At 51.2% G+C, this 26124-nt stretch overlaps 1 protein-coding gene across 1 annotated transcript; it reads right to left on the minus strand.

Moving 5' to 3' along the window:
- Window positions 1-618: 618 nt before the first annotated feature.
- Window positions 619-26124, minus strand: PIK3R5 (phosphoinositide-3-kinase, regulatory subunit 5). The gene is made up of 18 exons (XM_010188721.1): window positions 26013-26124; window positions 17424-17524; window positions 15940-16008; window positions 15041-15179; window positions 12536-12605; window positions 10953-11127; window positions 10232-10385; window positions 9677-9760; window positions 7760-8519; window positions 7506-7659; window positions 7198-7323; window positions 6822-6947; window positions 5929-6022; window positions 4596-4672; window positions 3699-3792; window positions 2162-2244; window positions 1827-1936; window positions 619-760 (listed from the first exon to the last, which is right to left on the minus strand). The coding sequence occupies exons 1-18, from the start codon at window positions 26107-26109 to the stop codon at window positions 619-621; spliced, it is 2655 nt and encodes an 884-aa protein (XP_010187023.1). The 5' UTR covers window positions 26110-26124.

Genomic DNA, 26124 nt, shown 5'->3' on the forward strand with positions numbered 1-26124 from the left:
CTGCTCTGCGCTCTTACTCTGCAAGACACCTAACCTTCATAATTTAAGGGAGACACTGAGAAAGCCTGTTCTCATCCCAAAAGAACTGTCCTGAGCATTCTTGACCTGTTACTGGTGAAATCCCATCAGGACTTCGGTTGGGTGGTCTGCAACTCTGCATGCATTGAAGACCACCTACCACCACTCAAAGCCAAGGACATTCATTTTCCAAAACGTCCACCTATCAGCTCCCTGCAGATCACGCTGTCCTTGCCATTACTGTCAAACACAGCCACGGCATAATTTTCTGGCAGGAAAATGTCACTGTCCTTGCCTTGCCCTCTCAATCCAGGTGCTGGCAGTCTGATGAACCAAACAGAGATCTCAAGGAAACCACTTTTCTCCCATTGCCAAGGAACCCTGAGAGATACCAGAGCACACCACCTATGTTCCCATTTCCCAGGAATGGGCTAAGCCCAGACCAAGAGCAGCTTGGCTACCATGCCGATGCTTTGGGCTGCTGGATGTCTTGGACAAGAACAGATGGGTCTCCAGCCCAAAAGAGGACAGTCAGCTTCCTTTTCCTGAGGATATAGTGGTGTTGGATGTGAGTCTGGCGTGAGATGACACAGAGCTCTTCTATGGCAGTGCTCCACTGAAGGTGGCAATGGGTAAACACAGGAGAGAATGAAACTCAGAGGAGTCCTGGGAAGGCAAAGAGGACCTTCTCAGGGCAAAGAGATCGCTGTCCCTGGGTTTGTAGCACACAGAGATCTCGCATCTGCAGGGGAACAAAAAAAAACCAAGTTATAAGTAAGGTGTGTGGGTGAGAATCATGGTCCTAAGCTGCAGCAGAAATATCTGGAAACAGGAATCAGTGCAGTCTTTAATAAGACTGGAGTTTGAGTGCTGAGTTCAGGTCTTTAAGCTGGCTCAGACTGGCACCTAGAGCAGAAGCATCCATAAAGAGTAATTTCTGAAACTCATTAGGGAAAACAAGAACATTTGCACCCCACCAAGTTTTGGGGAGAGGGAAATAGCTCCTTTTCCATTTCGTGTATTGAACTCTCCCACAAGTCCCTTGAGTTGCGCAACAAACAATTTAAGTAAAACATGTCTCTTTACGGTTATTTAAGAAATAAGATATATTAAAATAAGATCCAAAACGTTTTTCCACTGGAGGCAGCATAACCTTGCAGAGTTTTGCTCTCTCTGAGGGAAAAATTAAAATGCTTGCATGTTTTTAAGACCCAGGGATCAAGTAGTTTGATCACTCATGTCGTCTACAGTGAGTTTTCAAATTCTATCACCCGGGGGGGAGCCAGCTTGGTGCCCTGGGGACATGACTGATGGATGAACAGGCACATGAACAATTCTTGCTCTACCCCAGTCTCTCTCATGGAGATCATGGGTTCCTCCTGCAATGGGTATGCCAAAGGTGGTGGACAACCCAAATGAGGTTCAGAAGTTGGAGGCTCTGCTCATATGCACATTGCTCTCCAAATACCTAATTATATTGCATAGCTTTCCTCTGGCTTATGACTGGTCTTGCTGAAAGAATCATCTTTACAGAGTTGAACAGTTGACTGGGGACCACCCTTTAGATGGTGGCAGTCATGAAGGTAAACTACTGCTGGGATCTGAGCAAGACCATCCATCCCACCAGAGCTCAGCTGCACTACAGAGTTCAGAGCTGTATCACCCAGCTTGGGCATTTGGCAATACATCACCATGGTGCTTGGGACCTCATTCCACCTGATTGCACCCCACACTTTGCGGGCAAGTCCTTGCACGCAGGACACACCATCCCAGGAGGGCTGACCACAGTGGGCAGCCGGGGTTCCTACCTGGTTACACTCTGCAGAATCTTCTGCTCATCCTGGTCCAGACACACGGCGAAGGAGGACTGGACGCCGATAATCTGGACTTTGTCTACTTTTATCTGGGACACGCTGATCTGCTGGTAGAAAAAGAGTCCGACTGAGGGAGCTGCTAGGCTCAGTGCGTGTCCTCATGCAAGGAAGGAGAGAGGGGAGCTGGGCACCCCTAAGGCAGGGCTGGTGGCCAACCACAGACACGCCCCCCCACCCCACCATGGAGCTACTATCTCCTGCCCTGCTTCCCCCCCAACTGAGTCAGGCTGATCTCCTGTTAAACATAAAAGCACTGTGATTTGAGTTACCTGATTGAAACTTTTTTTGGATTTGGAGTTTTGCCTTTTGACCACCTCTGTCATGGTTAAGTTCAGACACTCTGTCTTTGAGGCTGTAACAAAAGAAAACTGTCAGCACTTGGGGCTTCTGGGCCACTGGTGGAAACAGTAGTGGTCCCTCCAGCCCTCAAAGCATCTCAGAGGCAGTGGCTCTCAGCAAGACCCCACCATTGAGGGAAATGCAACACAAGTCAAGCTTTATTTGCCCTCATGCTAACCCACACAGAAATAAAGCCATCAGAGACACAGACGTAAATGTCCTCTGCAATTTCAACTGTTTTCCAAACATAACAGAAAAGGACATTTAACTATCTCAGGATTTAAACAGGACAAAAAGCATTGCCCCATCATCATGAGGAAATTCTAACTCTCCCAGGGTGGCCTTTCTTGCAGTCCACCTGGAGATGCTTGTTCGTGTCTGGAATTACAGTGACATCCTGTGGTCAAACTGCTGAATGTAAAAACCCACAGAGGCAATCGAGGGGACCGGGTTTCTCTTGGAAGGAAGGAGATTAATGAAAAAGCTTCTCCCTTATGTGGAGCTGACGACACCCCCTGAAGCAAATCCATAGCACTGGCAGCAAAAGCAAAGCTCCTGAACCAGTGCAGAAATACCCAACTCAAATTACAGAGAGGAAGTAAGAAATTAATTCCTGCTATGTTTTGTTCCAGGGTTGTCTGCATGGTGTCTTGGATGGGGTTGCAACAGGTGGGACAAGTGGTACAGAGGTTTAGGTTGAGCTAGGGCATGTAGGAATCACCTGCTTGCCCCGACTACTCCTCTCACAAACCAAACATCAAAGCACACGATGAAAGATGAACTAAAACCCCCTCAGTTTACTCAGAACTAGGTGTCTGATTGCCAAAACAGCAGTTCTGAAGCCAGAATGAACAGGTATTGCTTCCAAATACACACATAGACTACAAGTCTGGCTGCTTTTAAAAGCCTCAAAGCCTTATTAATACCCCACCAGAAACCTGAATAGAAAATAGATTAAGAAACAGACCCACATGGCAGCCAGCTATGTATGAGCTGCAGGAAGGACACCGGGCTGGAATATCAGCTTTACGAGAGCCTGCTGAGAGCTCACTGCAGGGCCTGGTTGCTGTGGACGGCAGAGCAAGCACCCTCGCCCTTAGTCCTTCTTCACTTAACAAGAGCTTTACCTGTCTCCTCCTTACTGAACAAGTGTTGTTCTGGAAAGCACCACTCCGGTGGTCATCCTGCTGTTTGCACCATCCCAGCCCCATCCCCAGTGGGCAGCCCATTTCCCTGGCTGGAAGCTATAGGACAGCGAGAAATCAAATGCCTTTCATTCCTGATGTGGTGCTAAGAACAGCCAAGGACTGCAGTACGTCCCAGGGAACACCAGGCACCTTCCACGTATCTTCTCTCGTATTCACACATCTCTGCTTTGCTCCAGCTAGAAGATCCACACTGTCCTCCTGCTCTACCAGTCCCTCCCATTGCTCCCTACACAAAGCCACAAAGACCACCTCTACCCACCTAGTTCTTCGTACTTCTTGCAGGCCTTGCTAAGGTTGACGGATGTGCAGACCTTCTCAACATCATTCCAGTGACTTCTTCCACTGATGGCTGTCTGCAGAGAGCAACCAAAGCCCGTGAGATGATGCCACGCTCCAGGCTGATGTCACCCTGCCCTCCCGCCCCTAACCATCTGGCTGGACTAGCTCAGATCTGGATTTACTTTGAGCTGCACAACAAAGTTTGAGTAGGCATTATAATTAAACTAATTAAACTAACCTTGGATTTGAAAAGCTGCCCAGGCTTAACACTAAGAAATTAACAAAATAGGAGGACTATTGTGACCAGCAGGAGATCGCTCCCTGGAAGCAAAGTCATAGAGTCATAGAATAGACTCAGAAGGGTTTCAGTTGGAAAAAACCTTTAAGACAATCCAATCCAACCTTCAAAGCAGCCCTAAGTCTGCCACTAGACCATGTTCCTAAGCACAACATCTCCTTGCCTTTTAAAGACCTCCAAGGATGGTGACTCCACCACCTCCCTGGGCAGCCTGTTCCAGTGCTTGACAACCCTTTCAGTAAAGAAATTTGTCCCAATATCCAACCTAAACCTTCCCTGGCGCAACTTGAGGCCATTACCCCTAAAGTCCACCAGTGTAAAGCGGCACCAAGTACACATCCAGTCTATGGAAACCGGCTGCACATTCCCTATTTTACTGGGCTGAACAGGAGTGGAAAGCCAGCCCCAATTAGCCAGTAAGTAGACAATTAGCTTGAACTTGGCCCATCAGGACTTGGATTCGGATCCTCCAGCAGAATGTCAGCATTTGCCTCTCTCAGCCCCTAGCTGAGAGACGTTTGCCCAGCACTTAAGTGGTTTTCTGTCCCATCTGTCTTTGTGTAAGTCCCATGCCCTCACCTTGCTGTAGGCAATCTGTAGTGTTAGTGGGATTGCTTCTCTGTCTCCATCTATGCCCAGCCTTTTGCTGCCTGGACCTGCACAAAATAAGGAGCAAATGTCACACGGTGGCCTTTTATCCCCATTCTTCCATTGGCTACCGATACAGCAGCACACTCGGTACCTACAAAAAAGGAGAAAAAAAATGGTTTGCTGAACACAGCTGTGAAGCTAAAAGGCAGAAAGAAAAGGTGGCTTAAAAGCTGCCAGAAAGCAATTAATCCAGTGCAGAAATTTCAACACAAAGCACAACAAGCAGCTCTGTAAAGCTGAAAGCGGTGCTGGCTAAGCTGGTGCAGAGGGGTCAGTGCTCCAGGGAAAACACAAAGCAATAAAAGGCTGCATTGCTAACCCAGCTCCTGTTTTTCTGGGCATATTTGTGCCCACATTAAATTAGCCTTGAAATACTGCGCCCAATACTTACAAACTTTTTTTTCCTGTTTAATTTTTTGCAGATGTTAAGTGGTGTGCTACCAGACAACCCAAGGAAAACAAAAATCAAAGTCAGAAAGGATTGGTGGTTTTATGAGTTATTGGGAAGACGTCTTAGCCAAGCCTCTATTTTAGGGGAGCAGGGTGGTGACACTTCACATGGAGGATATTTTATGAGCTCTGTTTAGAAAGACAAGGCAAGATCACAGAAAAGCAATTGGTTTAAAAGAAAAAAAAAAAGCAATGCGTTTCAATGCAGTATTGTTCGTTGGCCATGAGATGTCTCTGCGAGCTGCACCACAGCACGTTGTCCTTGGTACCCGGAGAGAGCTGGAGACTACGCTGCAGGCAGACACTTCTGCCATAGCTTCTTGTCTTTAATAATTTCATAAATTCCCAGTTTAAAAGCCTGTGGATCTCCCTTGCAGGAAGAAGCCAAGCACATGCAGGAACCTTGCTTTGCCCAGTAAACTAAGGAAACAGAAAGGGTTTGTATAAGTGACACTTCTGGACAAAGCACAAACAACAGAAAGCAGCAAAAAGAAAAGAGGAAGAGCTGCACTTGGCCAGGTGCTGATGAGAGGAAGAAAATTGGGCTTGTAGCTCTGTTATTGCAAATACTTTTTAGAGTTAACAGCAGTAAAAACAACAAGGCATTGACACAGCTTTGCCCCTGGAGAGGAATGCAAGAACTATGATGCTTCACTTCCAAATTTATTAAAAGATGTCTGGATCTTTGCTCACGATGCAGCCTGGACTCAGACACCTCTTGCAGCCCAGGCTCCCTCCAGCCCCTCTGTCCATTTATCCCCCAGCCCCTCTGTCCATTTATCCCCCAGCCCCATGGCATGCAGCTACAGACCTGATGCCTTGATGGCCCGCGTGGCCGCTGAGTGGCCCAGCTCCAGGGAATGGATGAAGACTTCGGTCATCTTTTCTCCCCCAATGAAGGTGAGCTGCCAGGGGGAAAAGGGAGATGCAGTGGTGAAGAGACCCAGACCACACCAGGCAACATTCACCCCTCTCACTCCTTTCTACAGGAAACAGGTCAGTTTGGGAAAAATCACATTTTCAAAATAGACCTTTCAACAACTGTCTCGGGTGACACTTGCCTTTAACTGTACTTCTGACTGTTTTAACAGACCACTAGCAAGTAAAACAACCCAAAAACCTAATTTTCACTTAAAGAAAACTCCCCAACCCACTGGAAAGAAAACCCATGCTGAGCCTGACAGCAGGGTCTGGGCATTGCTTTGAGCAACACAAATCCCATCCACAGCAGCAACTCTGCTTGCCACAGCCCCACTGACACCAGTCCCATACCACCACATCAAAGTGGTCATTGCAGCTGTGCACTCAACCTTCCCCACATCTGCCCTGTGCATGCTGCAGGACATGGAAAATAGACTTCACAGAGGGTCTTGGTTCGGAAAGCAGAGCCCTGGAAGGAATTCCAGCAACGTGAATAACTCGTCAGCACTGGCAGAGTCGCTGGCAGGGAAAAGTATTGGGATGGAAAACTGCTTGTGTGACTTAAGGACTGTCCAGGCAGGACATGCATGCCCTCAGTCTCTGAGCCAGGAGTAGCAGCCAAAGTACCATGGGCACCCAGAGAATAAGAGGAGACCGAGCTCTGTCTCACCATGGTGGCTGTGCCATCCCCCATCCACTTCAAAGGCAGGTTCTGGGTTGGTGGCACAGGCAGAAGACCTCCCTTTTCCCCTTGCCAAGATGGGGCTGAGCCCCTTTGCCTACCTCTGTCTGGTAGAGCTGCAGCAGGACGGGGCGCATGGCGAAGCGGCAGTAGTAGAGGATCATGTCAGCCAGAATGGGCAGCTGCTCCTGGGAGTCTTCCTGGGGCTCAGCCTCTGGCTTGGCAGACTGCGGCGAGAGACTAAGTCACAAGCCTGATGGCATATGTGGTACTCACAGGCCAGTGGCACGAACTGCCCACCCTGTCCCACCAGGGATGGAAACCCTCCTTCTCACTACCCATCTCTGTCCTGTGTCTATGCAGCACAGCCTGCTGTACAGGATCATGATGGCCCAGTGCCAGGCAGAAGCTCTCTGCTCAGCTGCCCTGCACCTCAGGAAAGGCGACGCCAAGTCCTACCAGCTGGCATTCACATACCTGACACAAGACATCCATGGGCAGGTTCATCAGCCCAAGAACATTGCGCTCGTACCATGGGTCTAACATGCCGATGTAGTGGGAAATGTCATTGGTGCTGGTCTCCATCCTAGCCAAGGTGGGGTCCTGAAATCAGACACACTGGTGTCATGCTGAGGGCCCCCAAGCTCCTCACCCCACACATGGAGCTGGTTGAAGAGATACCAATGCCCCCCTCAGCCTGTCTTGTTTGCCCCCTCACACGCTGCTCTCAGAGCCAAGCAGGGCACTGGTGGCACCACAAGCTCCGCAGTGAGCAGGATACCTACCGCCTGTGCCGAGGGCCGGACCTGCGGGTCCCCCAGGGACGGGGAGGGATGCATCAGCGGGGTCGATGGAGCCAAGCAGCTCCTCTTCACAGGAACGTAGAAAAACTGCAGCTTGAAGTACCTTGTCAGTGAGGGGCAGGTGCTCTCCTTGAGCCTGGGAGAAGGTAGGAGAGGGCTGGGTGAGCAAAGCTCTCTGGCACATCTCAGCAGTGCCAGGTACCTGCAAGCTGGGTCCCCCACACCACCCGGCTCACCTGAGGTTGCTGTAGGCTCGGGCCACTTTCCCAGAGATGCGGTCAGAGCCAAAGACCACGACGCGCAGCGTGGACACCTTGGTGTCCTCGTCGTAGCTGAGAAAGGGCCGTCGGTGGAGGCTGAGGTGCTGCGGGGCAAGTGGGGCTGGCAGCCGCTGGCTCAGGACGTGCTGCGGCAGCGAGTGAGCGCGCCGGGAGCGCGCCGGGACACGGTGCTTGGCCTGGGGCATGCACAGGCTCTCGGCACGGCGCAGGGGCAGAGAGAGTGAGCCCGTGTCTGGGCAGTCCTTCACATCCCTCCTCAGGACGTACTGGCTTTTGCTCTTGAACAGTTTGTAGATCTTGTTGGTCAGCGTCTGTCTGTATTTGTGGTGGGTCTTCTCCACCTTCAGCTCCAGCCTCCCCACCATGTCCAGGGAGCTCTCGTCGCTGTCCTCTGCATACCCGCTGTCCATGCAGTCCTTCAGGCTGGAGACAAACGACTTCAGGGACTTCCTGGAGACCACTGTCAGCTCCGAGATGGAGTCCTTGGAGGTGGTGAAGAGCGACACTCGTGAGGGCTTTGAACCTGCCTCTGACAATGCTGAGTACACAGAGTCTTTGGACATGGTGCAGATGGGGGAAAGCAGCGAGTCCCGCTCGGGAGAACAGCCATCGGTTTCCACCTCGTCCTCCTCCTCCTCTTCGTCGTCTTCCTCATTTTCTGAGGCCATAGGCTCAACAACGCTGCACTCCTTGCTGAGGACATCATTGAGGATATCTGAAAGAGAATCAGAGAGAGATCACATCTTGCAAGGGCTCCAGCATAACCACGGGAAATGCGATGACTCCAGACAACACCACTACTGCAGCATGGCCAACGCTCTCTTTGATCCTGCACGGTTTCAAACACGAAGCTGAAAACGTCTTACTGAATGTTTTTAGATTTCCATAAGGCACTCAGATGCAATGCAAAACAAAACCTGCTTCTCTCCCTGAGGTCACATTCTGTTTGGGTTCTCAAAAGGCAAACACCAGTTGGGGTTTTTCTTCCTTCCTACACAGATTTCACAATGTGCTCACATCTGATCCGGGTTTAACTGGAGGGCAGGAGGAAAGCAAGGTATTTGGGTAATCAAACCCCAAATCGCACCACTGCGGGTGGCATTCTGGGCAAGACTGGACTCACTGCAAAGCCCAAGCCAGAGCTCTGGTCCAGCTTGCTGATGAGGCTAGCAGGCAATGAGCAGCAAATCTTCACAGGAACAGAAAAGGTCTTCCAGGAATGGGGAAGCTGGAGAGACCAGCTCAGCAGAAGGGGAAGCCGCTGCTTCCCCTGCAAAACTACTGCGGCCAGGCCGAAAGCACGGCAAAGGCACCCCCTCCTTGGCCATCCCTGCTGTGAGTGGGAAAAGAGCTGAAACGTCCAAGGGGTCTCAACCCCACAAAGCTCTGACATCTCAGTGAGGTCAGGGCAATAATTATTGCCAAGGCACGGACCCCTTGCAGAGGAGGAAACCAAACAAAGTTGGTTGTTTCTACCAAAAAAATTCTCTGCCCTACCAATACCCCCACTGACTCAGGTGGGACAAACCTCTTCCAGCTTAATTCAAGGCACAGTGCTGCCCTGGAGATGAAGCCCTGCATGATTTGTCTCTCACACCACATGTTTTGGGGCCACCAGTGCCTCGGGCCCACTGCTTGGATGAGGGCTTTGCTTGGGATCAGAGCAGGCATCATGTGCGAGCTTGATGCCCACAGCTTCTCCCATCAGGGGTCACTGGCATCCACCGTGTCACCTCTCCCCCTAACACCAACACAGTTTGTGTCATGCACCCGGTGGCACATGGCAGCCCCAGCCAAACAGAAACTTCCCCTGCCATGGGGAGCAGAGGGCTCGGGGCTCCATAGGAGGGTTGGGGGACCCCCTCTGCTTACCAAAGTTATCCTGATCCCAGCTGTACGTGTAGCAGCGAGCAGCGGGGATGGGGATGGTGTGGAGCTTGCGGGGCTGAGGCTCGCCTGTGAATAGAGAAGGGAGAGGAGTTAATTTGCAGGGACTCCCAATATTCCAGTAGCTCTCCTGGCTGGTGGGAGATGCCACCCACCCCATGCACATCTTTTGGGCAACCCAGGTCATGCAGAGCACTGATGCTGCTGTCATTATCCCCATGAGCCAGATGCAATTGGGACAAGGGGACATTTCACACCTCTAAAAGCCATCAGGCATCACTCCTACCATTGGCTTCTGATTTAATATTTTCATCTCACCTGCAAAGGCTGGAGAATTACTTTTTTGTTGCTGTTTTAATGAAAGATAATAAACAATTTCTGACTCATCGTGTGGTTATGAAATAGGACCTGGGTTGGTGTTTTTCTGTCGTAGTTGTTGTTGTGCTAGGTTGGAACTTTGCACAAAACTGCTCGTTACTGCTGCAGGGGCTGAGGCAGCAGAAAACCCTGGAGGGAAGAGGGACCGGGGAGGTTTCTCACCCGCGATGGCAGGAAAGGATGCAGCCCCGGCGATGTCCCGCAGCACGGCCTGCAGCCGCTCCTGGGCCAGAGCAGGGTCACTGCTGGCAGCTGCAATCTCCTGCGCATCAGCAGCGCTGGCATAGATCTCTGAGAGCTCCTCCAGCGTCTTGGACTGTGGGGAGCAGAGCAAAGGCAAGAGATTAAGGGGGGCCCCACCACAGAGGCAACACGCAGGTCTTTGGGGAAGGTCACTGCCTACACCACTGGGCAAATCTCTCAAATCTCTCTCCCTCCTTTACCTCCTACCCCCTTCAGATCCCCTCAAAACTTCTGCATATTTAAAAAAATCCATGTTCAAACACACCTTAGGGGTTTTCTTCGCAAGTTTTTCCCCCCTCCAAAACACCAAAGTGAAGTGTTTCTCTAGTCAAATGAACACTTTTGCTGCATTTGAAATCCAGGGGCTCTTCCTCGCTCCACTTAGGGATGGGAAAAGGAGTAAAAGGAGATTTACCCCCACCACCACCACACACACACTTCACAAAAAAGAAGCACAGACTGCAGGTCTAAGCTGAGAACAGAAGGGAAAGATGCACATTTTTCCTACAAGAAGAGCTATCAAAACTTCTTTCTTTTGTTAATCAAATACTATTTTGGCCAGAAAATCTACCAGGCAACTGCATGAAACTGCTCCCAACAGCATCGCAGCACCACCGAAGCTGAAGTTCCTCAAGCCTACCTTCAGGAGGTGGTGCAGGCTGTCCAGGTCACAGCGGGTGCCAAAGTTGGCCTGGTAGAGGTGCTGGAGGAGCAGGACGAGTGTGGCGTGCTGTGGGTGCTCACTGGAGCTCAGCTTCTCTGCGATGGAGAGGAACTCGCTCTGCACCTCGGATCGGTTGAGCAGCAACACCGTCCTGGGGACAAGGGGATGGGGCGGTTAGGCTGGGCATCCTGGTTGGTGGCACACAGAACTCTTGGATGAATCCACACTAGATGGCAGTGTCTTCTCCCGTTAGTGACAGCTCAGGGGTCCCGGGGCTGTGTGGGGGTACCCAGAGCAGGAAGAGCATCCTCCATCCTGCCCCTCAGCACCATCTGTGGCACCATCTCTCCTACCACATTGGCAATATCAACAGCCCAATGATTGTTCAGTCAGTCCCAGACAGAGCTCCAGCCCAGCAGCCAGTTATCCAAACTGGACATTCAGTACATGCAATGAAAAGGGGTGACAGAAAACGAGAGTGGCCCTCAAAACATCTTCCCCATGCAAGGTGCAGGTCAGAGCATCACTTCTGAGCTTTCAGGAGAAGAACCCCATTCTTCAGCTGCATTTTTGCTCTGAACCATAACACGACTATCCACAGGCTTCGAATTCTCCACAGCCTGGAGAGTATGAGCCTCCATTCACAGTCAAGAGCAGTCAACCTCACTGAGCAAAAATCACTCCAAATTCAGGATGAGCTCTGGTGCACTTGGTTCTAGTCAGCTCAGGCAAGGGGCACAAGCTTTCAATAAGACCAAGGTTCAGCTTGTGTACAAGGTTTTTGCCAGGTTTTCAAGGCTTTTTATGCAAATACAGCCATCCTGCTGTAAGTCATCAGTGGCCACACTTGCACCAGTATAAGCATGTAGAGCAAGAGAGCTGTACTGGGAAAGCAACACAGCAGCACCAGCACAGCTGGGTGGGATACAGGTGCAGATCCAGAGCTGCACAGCATGAGTGGAGAAGCCCAAACAGGACAGCCCTCCTGCAGAGACAGGAGGTGGCTGTGCACAAAGGACTGTCTCTGGGGCTGGGGACAGAAAGGGCATGCACCAGCCAGACTCATTTTCCTATTCACAAATGAGGTGCCCTGCAGGACAGGATCAGCCCTCGGTTAAGGTGCAATGTCTGACTGCGCTCAGAGCTGTAAGGTTTTCATTAATTGTTGCACTGGGACAGACTCACTTCTGTCCCCACTGGGGCTGGTGGCTCCCAACACGCAGATCAAAGCATCTCCTGGCCATTCTCCAGCCTGTGCCAAGATCAGCAGCTCCCTGTGGGGGAGACTTTGCCCTCCCTGGCTGTTTTCACCCAGATCTGCACCCTGCAGTCAGCAGGGCCGTGGGATAACTGACACAGGGAGCCCACAGACCCTGACCCACATCTGTGGAAATGCCACAGCCACTCTCCCCATCCTTTCCCACAGCTCAGCCCCGCTCTCCAGCTCTTCTCCCTGGCACCCACCACTACACCTTTGAGATGCTGCTTGCTGCTGCTCAAGCAGCGTGGGATGGTGGGAATGCTATAAAGATGCCAGCAGCACCCATGGCCACACTTACACAGTGGAGCTCTGGTAGTTCTTCACAGGCAGCCCCTGCTCTGTCCTCACCAGCCTCTGGAAGGAGATTCCTGGAGGAGAGAGCAGAGAACAGGAGACATTGCACCACCGCAGACCAGGAGCACATGGGCTTTGTCTCCTAACGTGGTCTTGTCCTGGTTGAGCCGCAGCCTGAAGCGCGCATGGCAGCAGCAAAAGTCCTTATGGGGACAAGGCACCATGCAAGGGGATGAGTGCAGGAGCCAGGGTGCCTTGGGATGGGAAGGGTGAAAGCCCAAGGGGATGGAAAGGCAACTAGAGGATGGGAAGGGAGAGCTGCTCCATCTCCAGTCCCTTCTGCCCCACTGCTGATGTGGGATTCGTTCTGAATTTTACAAGTGCTATTTAGCAGCTTCCGCCACTTGTTTTACCCCACCACCCACCAGGCCCTGGATGTCCCTTATGGACAGCTGGTCACTGCCACCTTCCCTCCTGCAGAGCTGGGGTTCAGCATGGCTCCAGCAGAAGCAAGGTTTGTGCAAGCAGCTCACACCCCTGGATGCATCACTGGGACCATCCCCAGGATGCCATTGGGAACCCCAACCAGGCAATGTCCAAGGGACCAGGACTGGGTGGCAACAGCAAAGCCCATGTCACTCCCAAAAGGCAGAAGGACTGGGATACATCTTGGGAAAGATCTTATGGCATCAACAAGATCCAGAACCTGTATTACTGCAGGCAACCACTTCCAAACCCCAGCTGCTGCTCAGCAGCCAAGAAGCAGCACCCAAGAGGGGCCCAGAACCGATAGGCAGCTCATGTTGATCTGAACAGGCTCCATAATTACAGCAGCGTTCCTCCCTCTTGCAGAGACATCAGCCCCAGTTTGCACATAAAAGCTATTGCATTCTTGGCAAATATGCACAGCAGCTGGATCTCAGTTAATATTTACCCTCATCTCAATAAAAAGCTTTTGCTTCAGTCTCACAGCAGCTCACAGAGCCCGTGTAACACACGTATAATATCCTGGCCAGCTTTCCAGCAGAGGACACATTTTCACTGCTCTTGGCTCCAGCTGGGGAGAGGCCATGGCAAGGGACAGCACCAGGCTCACCAGCCCCAGCACACCAACACCTTCCACATGGCATCTTTTGACAGGGGTGGGAGGATCCCATATGCTCGTAGGAGGGGAAAAGTTTTCAGACCAAAGTCCCCAGTGCAGGCAGCCCCGTGCACTGGTGATGGCACAAGAGCAGGATGCAGCAAACCCCCCAGCTCTGCAAAACACAGCTTTGATCAGCATCACAGCAATAAGCGACCAGGTGGGAGCTGGGAAAGTCCACGGCTGCAGCAGCATGGGACAAGCATCTCCACGTCTGTGCTGGCCCTGCAGCTCTGAGCTGGAGGCTGGATGCAGAGCAACAGCCCAGCCAGACCATGCCTGGTGGCCTTGGCCATTTATGCTGGCAGAGTCTTAAGCTGGGGGTAAATCTGCCAGTTCAGTGCCAACGCTGCAGAGAGTTTGAGATTTTTTTTTTTTATTTTTTTTGTTCCTTTGAAAGCATCTTTCATCCCATCTGCACCTACAAGCTCCCATCATCCCACTCAGTTGCTGCTGTGATGGAGACCCTGCATTTCACATCCTCATCAGTGCTCTCCAAAGCAGCTCTTTGCTGCCTGGTTTAAGGATGGGGGGGAAGCATCCCCCACCTCAGCCACAGCCCATCTCGCTGCCATGGCCCTGTGCAAGATTAAACAAGGGCTGAAACCTGCTCTGTGTGATAACAGCTCTCCATAAGCCACCAAAAGACAGGGAGATTAGGAGAAATGGCTTTTTAGAAATAATTGGAAGAGTTGCTCCATTGGGAACAACAGGACATCTATGAAGAAGCCCTTAATTAAGAGGAGCGCTGCTGCTGCCGCCGATAGATGTGCCCAAAGCCGTATCACAAGGTAGTGTCTCGGCTGTAAAGAAAGAGCCAGGGAGTCCCTCAGCCCTATGGAAATCTCCACGCAAGAGCAGGCTCGAAGGCTCCAGCCACCTTGATGCTGATGAATGGACCCACTGTTGCCACCCCAGTTACGCCACTGGGCATCTCAAACCAAGCATCTCAAACAAAGCCCAGTGTTGGGCGGGAGCAGCCAGCACATGCTTTGCCACGGAAAAGACCCCGCAGAATGAAAGGCAACCAGGAAACAGTTACATGTTTTGCTAATTCACACTGGTCCGGAACTGAAAACACAACCCCACCATCCCACCTGCTCCTCCAGAGGAATTGCGTCCCACCTGGTGCTGGACCACCAGGGAAAATAATCCAGAGGATGGACGGCAGAGGTCCTTGCCTCCTGGAAAAGTTGAGGTGTGTATGCACAAAGTAAATGTTGCCACTACGCTCAAGGGATGTATGAGACAGCAACACCAGGCAAAAGTCTCATGAAGAAACACAGGGTGGTCGCAGCAGTTGGTGTTTTTGGGGAAGCAGTGCCAACAGCACACGAAAAACCCCAGTGGGGCGGAAGCACTTACCGGGGGCCTTGAGTTCGTCACTGATGAAGGTGAGCAGCTTGCGGAAGATGTCGCAGTAGGGCACAGGCCAGGTCAGGAAGCTGTGGTAAATGGTGGCGGCCCTCAGGAGCAGCTCGGAGCCCGGTGGGAAGTGAGGAGCCTGCAGGAGACAGGAACACCTGGTTAGAAAGGGGTTAGAACATGGGCCTCAAGCGCTGCGGAAAAACCTGAGGGTTTAGGCTGGAAGTAGGAGGAGGAGGAGAAGCGGATCGGAGCAGGCTTTCACCCCGACACCTCGTCTCCTCCCAGGGAAGAGTCACAGAATCCCCACCGGCCACAACTCCGAGAAAGCTTCATCGGCTCTGCACCTTCCCAACCTTCCGGCTGCGGCTCACATTTCAAAGCCTATATATAAATTTTTTTTAACAACTACAGATCCATACAGATGAATCGCATTACAGCCTGTGCTTTTGCAAGATCTGGCAGCAATGATTTCCTTGGGATAATGATGCATTGTGCTAATAATAATAATAATTTAAAAAGTATTTCCTGTGAAGGCTCCACTCCTTTTCATTAGCATTGCCTATGTATTCTGCACAAGTATAAAGAGTAATGAAAAAAATTTGCCTTCTCTGCACAGCAATATTATCCATCTCCTTTCCGATTAACCCATCTTTAAATAAAAAGACTAAAAACACTGAAGTTCATTTTTTTCATCTCTCAGCTTGTGCAATGGTTGTCTGGTCTTGACCCCTGTAGATTTGTACAGGATCTTTTTTCTGAGATGAACTGATCAAAGCAGACTGAGATGTTTCAGATGAAAGCCACCCTGGTTTCAGTGAGTGTTCTGCACAGGGCCCCAGATCCTGGTGTCTCCCCAGGGCTGGGATCGAGCCACATGCAGCAGCCTCAGGACTTACATACAGGACCGCATAGTAGAAGAGCAGAGCCAGAGGTGGGACCAGGTCGTAGTCGCACTTCTCCTGCACCTGTAGGGAACAGCCAGAGGGCAGAGGATGAGCTGGGCTGATCACCAGGAGCATTACCCGACAGCATCCTTGGGGGTGCCAGGGGGCTCCCCGACAGCACAGCTGAGCGCCCAACCCACACCATCACATCACCATCCCCAGCAGACTCCCTGTCTCCAGGGGAAAATAACCCCTAAAGCCCCAGTAACCTGCACCAATGAGACAGGCAGGTCATCACAGCTTGCGCTCTGCCTTCACCCCCAGGAAGCTGGGTTTGGACAAGCTCCCAGCACTCCGATGCTCCTGAGCCTCGCAGAGTTGCCTGAAATTCCATTAAAGCGGCTCAAAGCAGGTGTTTTGGAGAGGCAAGCAGGCAGCCCAGCCCCTGCAGGCAGCTTGCAGAGCTTGGCAGCACGGTGCAAACCATGCAGTCTTGTCCCAGCCTTTGCCAGTGAATAGCCAGGGACAGAGCAATAGCTCAGGGATACACTTACGGACAACATCTTCTCTTGCTCATGAGCACAGCACAAAGTGCAATAAACCCTTACATAAATCCTAATGTAATGTAGCTCAGTTCTGGCCATTAAAATAAAATATAAATGGATTAAACCAAATTGTGCTAAACCTAACTGGTATTGGCTCTGCAACCTGGCAGGTAAACAGCCTCTCTTTCCTAAAAAACAAAATGAAAGGCGGCATTTACCCCATCACATGCATCCCAGTACTAAGGCTCTAGGAAACACATCACCATTTCCTGCCACATCAAGGAATTCCTCTGAGGTCTTCGTGGCCACAGCCCGTGTCAACCCTGCTTGACCAACGATACCTTGAGCTTCTCCAGCACATGACGGGACCATGACAGGCCAATACCATCGGCCCTGCTCCCGTTTTGTCCTCCCCCTGTGCCTGTCCCAACTGCTGCCAGCTGGGCTGCCCTGTGGTGAAAACCCTGCCTGCAGTTTCCAGCGGCCCAGCTCCACTCCTAGCTCTGCAGGAAGCCCAGCAGAGCCGCAGCAAAGTTTCCATCAAAAACAACAGGAAACTTTCAATTTGCTCTGATTTGAACAAGCAGCTCTCAGTTTATGCCAGGGGAAGGTCTGGGGAAGGCTGGCTCCATCCATGCAGCCCTATGACTCCTGCACAGCATTAAGCAGCAATCTGGGGAATGAAAACTCTTCCTCATGGATCTGCAGTGCAGATATCAGAGCTAGGTTTTTCCCTTGTAGTTCCCATATGCTGAAAGTTGATGGGACACACAGGGTTGCTCCCACCAGTTTTGGACCTGCCAAACTCTCATCACCAAGTTCCTGTGCTCCAGGAATACCTTACCATGACCCAAAAATCACCCACAAAGCTCTGCAAGTTCAATTTTGGGCAAGCCCCAGAGCTGAGACTGCCTGAAACCCTGCAGCCTCCCCAGCAGCCCCCCAACTCACCTCCTGGGCCTTGCCGAGGATCTTTTCCACCAGGATGAGGTAGTTGCCGGCGTCTCGGCTCACCAGCTCCTGCAGGCTCCAGCAGTTCAGGCACAGCCCGGCTGTGGGGGAGACAGAGGCACCGTCACTCAAGAAGGTCTCAGGAGGGACCAACAATAGGAAGAGGTCAGGGTGAAGGTGTTCACCACCTGCATCAGATCACAGCAGAGGAAATACACCTCACGTCCTCATTACGGACAGATCTAATCTCACCAAATGGTGCTTATCAGCAGCATCGTTTTGCACCCAAGCACCTCGCTGCTCACACAGACCAATCCACTCAGGAGTGGATGCCCACCTTCATCCTGTCTGAGTACAGAAAACCCGTCTGTGCAACCCCTTGCCCTGCCACCCCAAGGCTCAAATGCTCCAGATGCACTAAGCCAACTGGAAACTCACTTAAATCCCACAAAATTCAGCTCCTGTCAGGCACATGTCCAACCCCTTCCAGCTGCATCACATCTGAGGGAAGATGCTGCACCCCTCTGAACAGCTTCCCCATGCCCTGGAGATGCTCCATCACATCAGCATTGTGACAGTCAGAGTTCATATCGGCTTCATTATGAAGACTGCCCGGCATTTATTCCACCTCTTAGCACCTTCAGATTATTCATTAAATGTATTAACTCTGGGCTCCCCAGTTCAAAAACAAGGAATGACTGGAGAGAGCCCAGTGTAGAGCCATTGAGATGATGAGGGGACTGAAGCATCTCCCATACGAGAAAAGACTCAGAGAGCTGGGGCTGTTCAGCCTGGAGAAGAGGAGACTGAGGGAGGATTTCATTAATGCTTATAAATATCTCAAGGGCAAGGGTCAGGAGGATGGGACCAGACTCTGTTGTGCCCAGTGACAAGACAAGGGGCTATGGTCACAAACTGGAAAACAGGAGGTTCAAGTTAAACATAAGGAAAAATTTCTTTACTGTGAGTGTACCAGAGCCTCGGACCAGGCTGTCCAGAGAGGTTGTGGAGTCTCCTTCTCTGGAGACATTCAAACCCGCCTGGATGTGTTCCTGGGTCATTTTCTCTGGGTGATCCTGCTCTAGCAGGGGTTGGACTGGGTGATCTCCAGAGGGCCATTCCAACTCCAACCGTGCTGTGATTCTGTACTAATTCTCCACCGGAAGATCAGCCAAATGGAAAGGACAATTGCATGCAAAGGAATGGAGGGTCCTTCACCCCAGTTGATTGAAACCCCCCTGGCCCCCATTCTCAGACATCTGCCTCTTGCTGCTGGGACCCAGCCAGTGACAATGGCCCAAGGTGTTTCCCGAGGCTGCGGCTTTTCTTGGCGGCCAAGGCCGACTCCCAGATGGTCTCAGAGGAAATGATCTGCGCGAAGGCTGCCAAGTGCCTCCATTCATCCCAGCCCTGCATCCCAGGGGAGGAGGTGGCGCTGGATCTGCAGACCAAGAAAGGAGCAGCACCTCCTCCTCCTCCTCCTCCATTCCAGGGCCCCAGACACTGCACAAAGACCCACAGAGAAAAGTTATGGGGAAGTTTCAAGCAAACAGCCTAAGGATTATCTGAGAAGGGTCCATGTTTGTGTCTCTCCCATCCCACATTGCCATGGGTTTTTTCACCAGGAGTGGACGCAGCTCAGTCACAGCCCACAGCATGGTTCAGGGGGTGCTGGCACCAGGGCCCAATCCAAAAGCAAAACTAAGAGAAACAGAGCATCTCTCACTGCAGGGAAGTAGGGCTAATGATCAGAGAGGAAAAATAAATATAAATCCAGCCCTTCTTCACTCACACAGTCTATTTAAGTGGCACAGAAACATAACAAACACCAACTCATGCGTGTTGGCTGTTGCATTGAAGCTAACAAGGAAGAAACAATGCTGTGATCTGGCAAGTGGACAGCAGCATGCACCACAAATCTACACGTTACTCTGTCCAATCCTCAAACAATTCCAGCTGCAAAGGAGGCTACAAATTCATCAAACATACAGACACATAAATGCCATAAGAATAGCTTTACACACCTTCTAGGTTTTAAGCAAGATGAATTTAACCCAGAAGAGAGGTCTGCTGTGGCCCAGCGGGGAGCAGCACAATGCCAAGACAAGCAAAACTAGTGCTAAGGTTGCAAAAACAGCCTTCACTTGTCCCCCTCCATGGACAGGCTTTTGCTCCGCAGAGCACACACTATTTCCGTGGCTTTATGTCTGCCCTGTAGCTGAATTAACAGGGCAGAAGCCTTCCCCCCTAGGAAAGGACCCCCCCACTGCCACACAACTGTTTATTTTCAATGAATCAACATTTCCTAGTAGAAAAAGATCCCGTTGGAGAGTTTCCCAGGAGCTCAGACACACTCACTGTTAGTGACAGCTGCAATTTTTAATTTGCTGCTGGTACTCCCAGCATCTCACTGGGTTTGCTGACACCCAGAGTGCAACCTGAGGTTGCGATATCTTGTCAGTGAGGGCACAGCCACTGTAATTCAGTGATGTTCCAGTTTCCCTTTGAGCCACACAAAGACATGGCTCTGCCTCGGATTACTCTGACAGATCACTCAAATAAATCAATATTGTCCCAGAGCGTGACATCCTCCAGGGAAGGGACCTGTGAGATAGCGAAGGAAGCAGCAGAAGTGGTCAGAGCTTTGCTGACCTTGGCAAGAAGTGGCTTGCGTGATGCTTTAAAACGACCCATCCTGCTCCAGCTGGAAATGTTATGGCACCCTAGAGCATTTTTGTACCCAAGAGCACCCGGCCCTGCTGCAGCTGCCCAGGGCAAAGCTGAAGTCCAGCAGTGGAAGGGCAGAGGAGCCGAGCTCCCTCGGGGTGCATCGCCCAGCGAGGAACACGCCACTTCCTGCGCGAGCGTAACCACAAACACAAATAGCCCAGCAAAACACAGGCTCTTTCCTTCCTCTCACTTCGAGCAAGGGAGGAGGAAATCGCAGCGGCAGCAGCTCACCGCATTACCCTGTGCTGAATGGGGCAAAAGGAGAGGCACTGGGTAGCTTCCCCAATGGGAGCTGAGGCAAACTCGCTACAAACTGGCAGATAGCAGGGACAAGGGCTGGAGGGAGGCGTCTTACAAATATCATTCAGACCTGAGGTCTTCTGACCTATTTTTGGGTTTTCTACAAGAACTGTGAGCTGAAGCACAAGGACGAAGCTGGGTATATTCAAATGACATCGCTATAAGCAGAATTTATGCTTAACTTATGGTCACAGCAAGGCACTGGGATTACCCTGGGATTGAGCCAAGCAGTGCTGGGAGGCAGCAGGCTGACAGGGTCTGAGCTCCTGCCTTTGGCAAAGCAGCATTAACCAAAGACACACCAAAACAGCTGCTGCTTTGCCAAAAATAGTCATCAAGCACAAAATGCAGCTTGGAAATCCTGCTAACAATAAACAGTGAGCACACAGCAGAGTGTCTGGCATCACCAGGCATCAGTCAAGGTGGGGCATCCAGAGCTGGAAGGGAATTCCCTTCCCTCCACACAGGTCACAAGCACCTGGAGCAGAGCAGTCAGTCCCTGCAGCCACATCCCCTGCATTCGGACTAAAAGGCTTTTTTGGGCACAGAGGGTGATGCTCCTAATGTGCACAGGCCAGGAACAAAAGCCCCAGGTGACACAAAGCAGAAAGGAGCCACCCACCTGCAAGTGTCCCCTTCGTCCCTCTGCAGATGTCCTGTGTCCGCCTGGGACACAGCTGGGTGCTGCGGTAGCACCCAGGGACTTGTATGAGCTGCAGAGCAGCACTTGGTTGATTCCCAGGATAGGGAGGGGCTGCAGCCAGGTCAGAAAACAACTCCAGGAAGTTTTATCTGTGGTCGCTCCTCTGTCTCAGTGCACCCAAGCAGATGCTCTGCTGCTGGCCTGTTGCGATGGTGAAGTGTGCCGCTGCACAGGGCCAGGCCACAAATCACAGGGACAACTCAGCAGCAGTTTTACACCAGGTCAGAGCAGCACGGACCATCATGTCCCAACTGGGTTCATTCCAGGCGTGCTCAAAACGAGCAACACCAGATCATGCCAGGTACCCTACCTGTCCCAGGGTGGGCAAAGGCAGGATGTGCAACCAGGGCATGCAGGAAGCTTGAACCAGGCTTTCTCCTGGACTTTGCACTTGCTCTTTAATTCCTAAAAGCACATTTCCCACTATGAGATGCAAAGGCAAGTCCCAAATCTGCATGGAGTGCGCAGCATAGAGATGCCCTGGGATGTCCCTCAGGCGAGTTCGGGGATGCTCCCTGCCATCACCACAAGCAGAAGCTGTGCTCCCCGTTACCCTCTCTCTATCAAGTTGTGCAATCGCTCGAAAGTCCTGTGATGGGGAAACACTTCACCTCACTCACCTAAGCCCACAGCAAGGCAGGTGCCTCTCAGCTGAGTGAACCAGTAAATAAAAATCACACACACACTTAATGTCTTAAAGGAGAGCAGTCCATGCAGAAGCTACAGGGCAAGCTCCGGCTCCAGCTTTTAAAGATGAACCTTGTACAGGCAGCACAAACTAAGACTTCACTTTCCAGCCCCTAAATCCTACGAATCTGTCCGAAGAGGCACCGGGGACCTCCCAGCAGGACAGTAGGAAGCCCTAAAACTAAAAAAACTGCTGACACCCACCCTGTCCTCACACTCATCTATCCAGTTTTGCACCACTAAAACAGCGACCCACCACTATTTATTTTTTCTTTATCCATGGAGAATGAGTCAGATCTATCTGCCAGCCAAGAGCACACCGTGGCCTCGGCTGCGGGATGCTGGGGCTGCAGCACATGGAGCCACAGCAGAAGCGGACCAAGCTGTGCTTATCCCAGCATTCTACACCCCGCGCGTAGACTGACCCCGATGTGACACAGCTTCAAAGGAAAACATTCCTTTGGGAAAGCAAAACCCATAGCAAAGCCTCTGAACTGGGACTCGGTGCTGGGCAGATGTTGCACCGAGACCCCCGTGCTGGGAGGGAGCCTGCGCAAGCAGCACCCGCTCTCACTTTGATCGCTATCAGCATCAGCATCGATGAAGATGCAGGCAGCACTGGGAGCCAGGCAGCAGCAGCCCTGTGGGCGGCCTCGGAAGGATGAGGCTTCGCGATTTCTTTTCTGAGAAGTGCACCGAGACACCCTCCCTCCTCCCAGAGCGGCTCCTTCCTGACTTCGGTGGTTGACATTTCCCCTCTGCTGCTCTTCATAGGGGGCAACTGTCAAGTCGGAAAAAAGAAATAAAGCAGAAATATCACATGCCCAAGCTGCCTTCACCCACGGCACTTGGGCTGGGCATCGGCTCCCGATGCCATCAGAAGTGACACATATTTGGAGGGGTGAAAAGCAGATTATCTCCACTTCCTCCCTCCCCCAGACCGGCTCCCACCATTTCCACTACGTCCTCACCAGAAGAAGGTGATTTTCTCCAAGGGACTGCCCAGAGGAAGGGCTGACCCACAGCAGTTCATAAGTAGTGTGGTTGAAGGTGCCCAAAGCAGAGGGGATGGCAAAGGCCCTGCAGTCACAGCATCCCCTTGGGATGCATCCCACACCACACAGTGGTCCAACCCACGGCTCCCATTCCCAAGCAGCTGCTCAGAGCCCCCTGAGCAGGGCACAGCAGCACCTCCCAGGGCTGGGGCCACCACAGGCCTGGATAAATCGGTTCAAAGGTTCACATTTGCCAGGTTTAGTAACCAGCACACCTTAATTCTGCACTTAGAGCTGGAAGTATGTCAGACATTACATTTTGCTGCTTGGTGACCAAGTTGGAGCATCCCCACTCTAGACTTCTGTTCATTCCCCACAAGGGTATTTAGATGACTGCCATCAAGCAGGAGCTTAAGCTTCTCTTCATTAGAAGTGAGCAGCCCAAACTCCCTGAGCACCACAGAAGACATTATCAAATGCTCCTCTCCTTCTCCAGCTCACCAGTGACCTCCACCCATCCTCCCTTGCCAGCATCCTTCATTGTCCCCAACTCATGTGCTGCCTTGCGGCAGACACACAACTACTCCTTCCCATTAAGGACCTTCTGAGCACTGGGCTGTCCTACAGCCACTCCAGCAGCTCCCATCCACTGAGATCCTTCAGCCCCTCTCATACCTCACTCCACAGTGCAGCACCCTGGCACCGCCAGCACCAACCTGAGCCCAGCACTCACCTGCACGAAAAGCTCAAATACTCCCTATTTCATTGACCACCAGCAAGAAATAAAAGTATTTTTCTTCCTTTAGCCACTTTGATTTGATCATCACCTCTCTCCAGCTACACAGAGCAAACTCTCCAAGGAGGGTCACCACAAGGAAAAGAAGGTTATCTTTCTAACAGCATTTTTTATGCATCAGAGACAATCTGGTTCCTCCAATAAACACTGCAGTTCAGGAAAGATTTTCTGTTTAGACCCCAGAGCCAACCATGGGCTCATCCAGGGTATAAATCTGTGACGGCCAAAGCACTCACACTTCTCTTTGCTGACTTCACAGACCTCAGCGATTCAGTCGCTGATGGGGGTGGGGGGGGAACAACACATTGGAAGTGATTACTCACCCATTCTGGAGCAACCTCCTGTAAAATTATCATGCAAAAATAAATCATTAAATAATCTTTTAAAACCCTAAAATTCTCGCAAGGTCTCCACCCCAAAAACTGCAACATAGTGTGTGTTATTTTGGTGTATGGAAATGGTAAAAAGGAGGGGAAAGCCAATAAACTGGGAAATAGAAGTGATATAAGAAGTTAAAAACAAGAAAGGAGAAGGCTACGGCACAGTTAAGAACAAGATGGAGGGATTCACTGACTGTATGAGGAACAGAGCCCTGCCATAAATAACAGCCTGGATCTGACACAGGACAGCAATAATTAAACTGTTGCTTGTAACACAGAGAAGGCAGGAAAATGCGAGAACCCTTCTGCTCTGGTTTTGAAAATAAATGGGATACACTGTTAAGGGGCATAGATATATCTGAGCATTATGTTCGGCTTTCCCTAAATCATATATGTTAGCGCAATAACGAAATACTTCCTACTCCGACTGTAAGGGGATAGGATGTGAGACAGCAGCTTTTCAAAGCAAACACGTTACAATCCGCAGGGCTGGACAGCCCACATGGACGAGCACTAAGGGCACTGGGCAAGAAGCGCTGCCCCAGGGCTGGCCAGGGCTCAGCAGACCCATTAACATCGCATCCACCGACCACGGCGGAAATGGGCTTCGCTGGTCACGCTGAAGATTTTTGGCAACAGCACAAATGCTTTTGATGAAAGGGAACTTTCTGATGTGTAAAATGCCTGAGATTCTCCCAGGAATACAAACCCCACAAAACCCACATGAAGAGGACTGAAAGCCAGCAAGCAGAGAGATGGGGGGAAATCATTAGAAATGAGGCATCACTGGGCAGCACAGCTGCTTCCAGCAGAGCCCACCACCACCCAACCCCTGCCTCGTACAGTCTTGTCTTTGCTAACAAGCCGGAAAAATTATGAAGTCCTTTTTTAAAGGCTGCCCTAACACAAACACCAGCGCAGAGGGGCTGGGATTAGAGAAGGGCAGAGTCTGTGAGTGACACGGGAGCTGATTAATTATAATTACAGGAAGAGTTGAGCTATGCAGTGCACAATGAACGGCTTGGCAAGATGGAGTCCCCTGGACATGCACTGTAACGGTGACAAACACGAGGTTGCACTTCCAGGAACCAGGAATGTAGGTCACTCTTCAGGGCCCATTTCCCAGAATGTGGGGACACTAAAAGGACCCAGAGATCCTGGTCATAACTGCATGAACCAAGACCCAGGGTGATGCTACAGCATGGGGAGCTGGCATTGCTCTGGTGGGTGTGAGGAAATGGGCAGAGCCAGAGGGATTACTCCAGTATTTGGCAGCAGGTAGGATATTGCTCACGTCTCTTGACTTACAGGTAAATGGAAAAGCAGAAGGGATTGGAAGGACTGCACAGACAAAAGGAAATCAGAATTTGACAGCTCCTCAAATTAATTTCATTTCTTTCATCCCAGGATTTGGGAGTGATTTAATTGCAGCCTGCATGTGTAAGTACAAGGAAGACAGGTCAAACTGACATTCAAAAATTACTTTTACTCATTGCTGCTCTGCCCTCACCACCGCCATCCCAAATCCCTTCGCAGCTCTCTGAACATGGCTCACATCTTTATGGCCACCATGGTATCGGATCTAGTCGATAACACTATCTTCATGCTTGCTTCTGACAATGCGGCACAGATTACGCCCATCGGTTTTGAGGGCTATATGCATCAAAGCAAGGCAAGGCTGGCTGATTACACAAAGGAGTCTTTCCTCGTGGTGAACAAATGCTCCTCCTCTCCCCAGTTCACGCATGGACAACTGGCAAGATGCACAACTTCTCTGCTGAGTCTTTACCTAGGTAAGACCTAACATGACTTGTTCAGCATCTTGGCACATCTTCCTACTGCAAAAAGAGGCTCAGGAAGACTGACTAGGGTGGATCTCACCTCTAACTCTGAATGCTGGAAGGGAGAAATGGCCTCCAAGCCTCCAACAGCCCCAGCAGCTCCCTCTCACCCAGGTGCCCAATAGATCATGCAGAGACAGGTTAACAGGTCACCTACCAGCCCATCTGCTGGAGACAGCATCTCTGCTAAGCCCATGTAGACATCTTTCCAGTGCGTGGTAGATTCTGTCCTCTGTGCACGTGGTGTGCTGCATTTTAATTCATCTCCT

This window comes from Mesitornis unicolor, unplaced genomic scaffold (assembly GCF_000695765.1).
Source record: "Mesitornis unicolor isolate BGI_N332 unplaced genomic scaffold, ASM69576v1 scaffold14607, whole genome shotgun sequence".
Lineage (NCBI taxonomy): Eukaryota > Metazoa > Chordata > Aves > Mesitornithiformes > Mesitornithidae > Mesitornis > Mesitornis unicolor.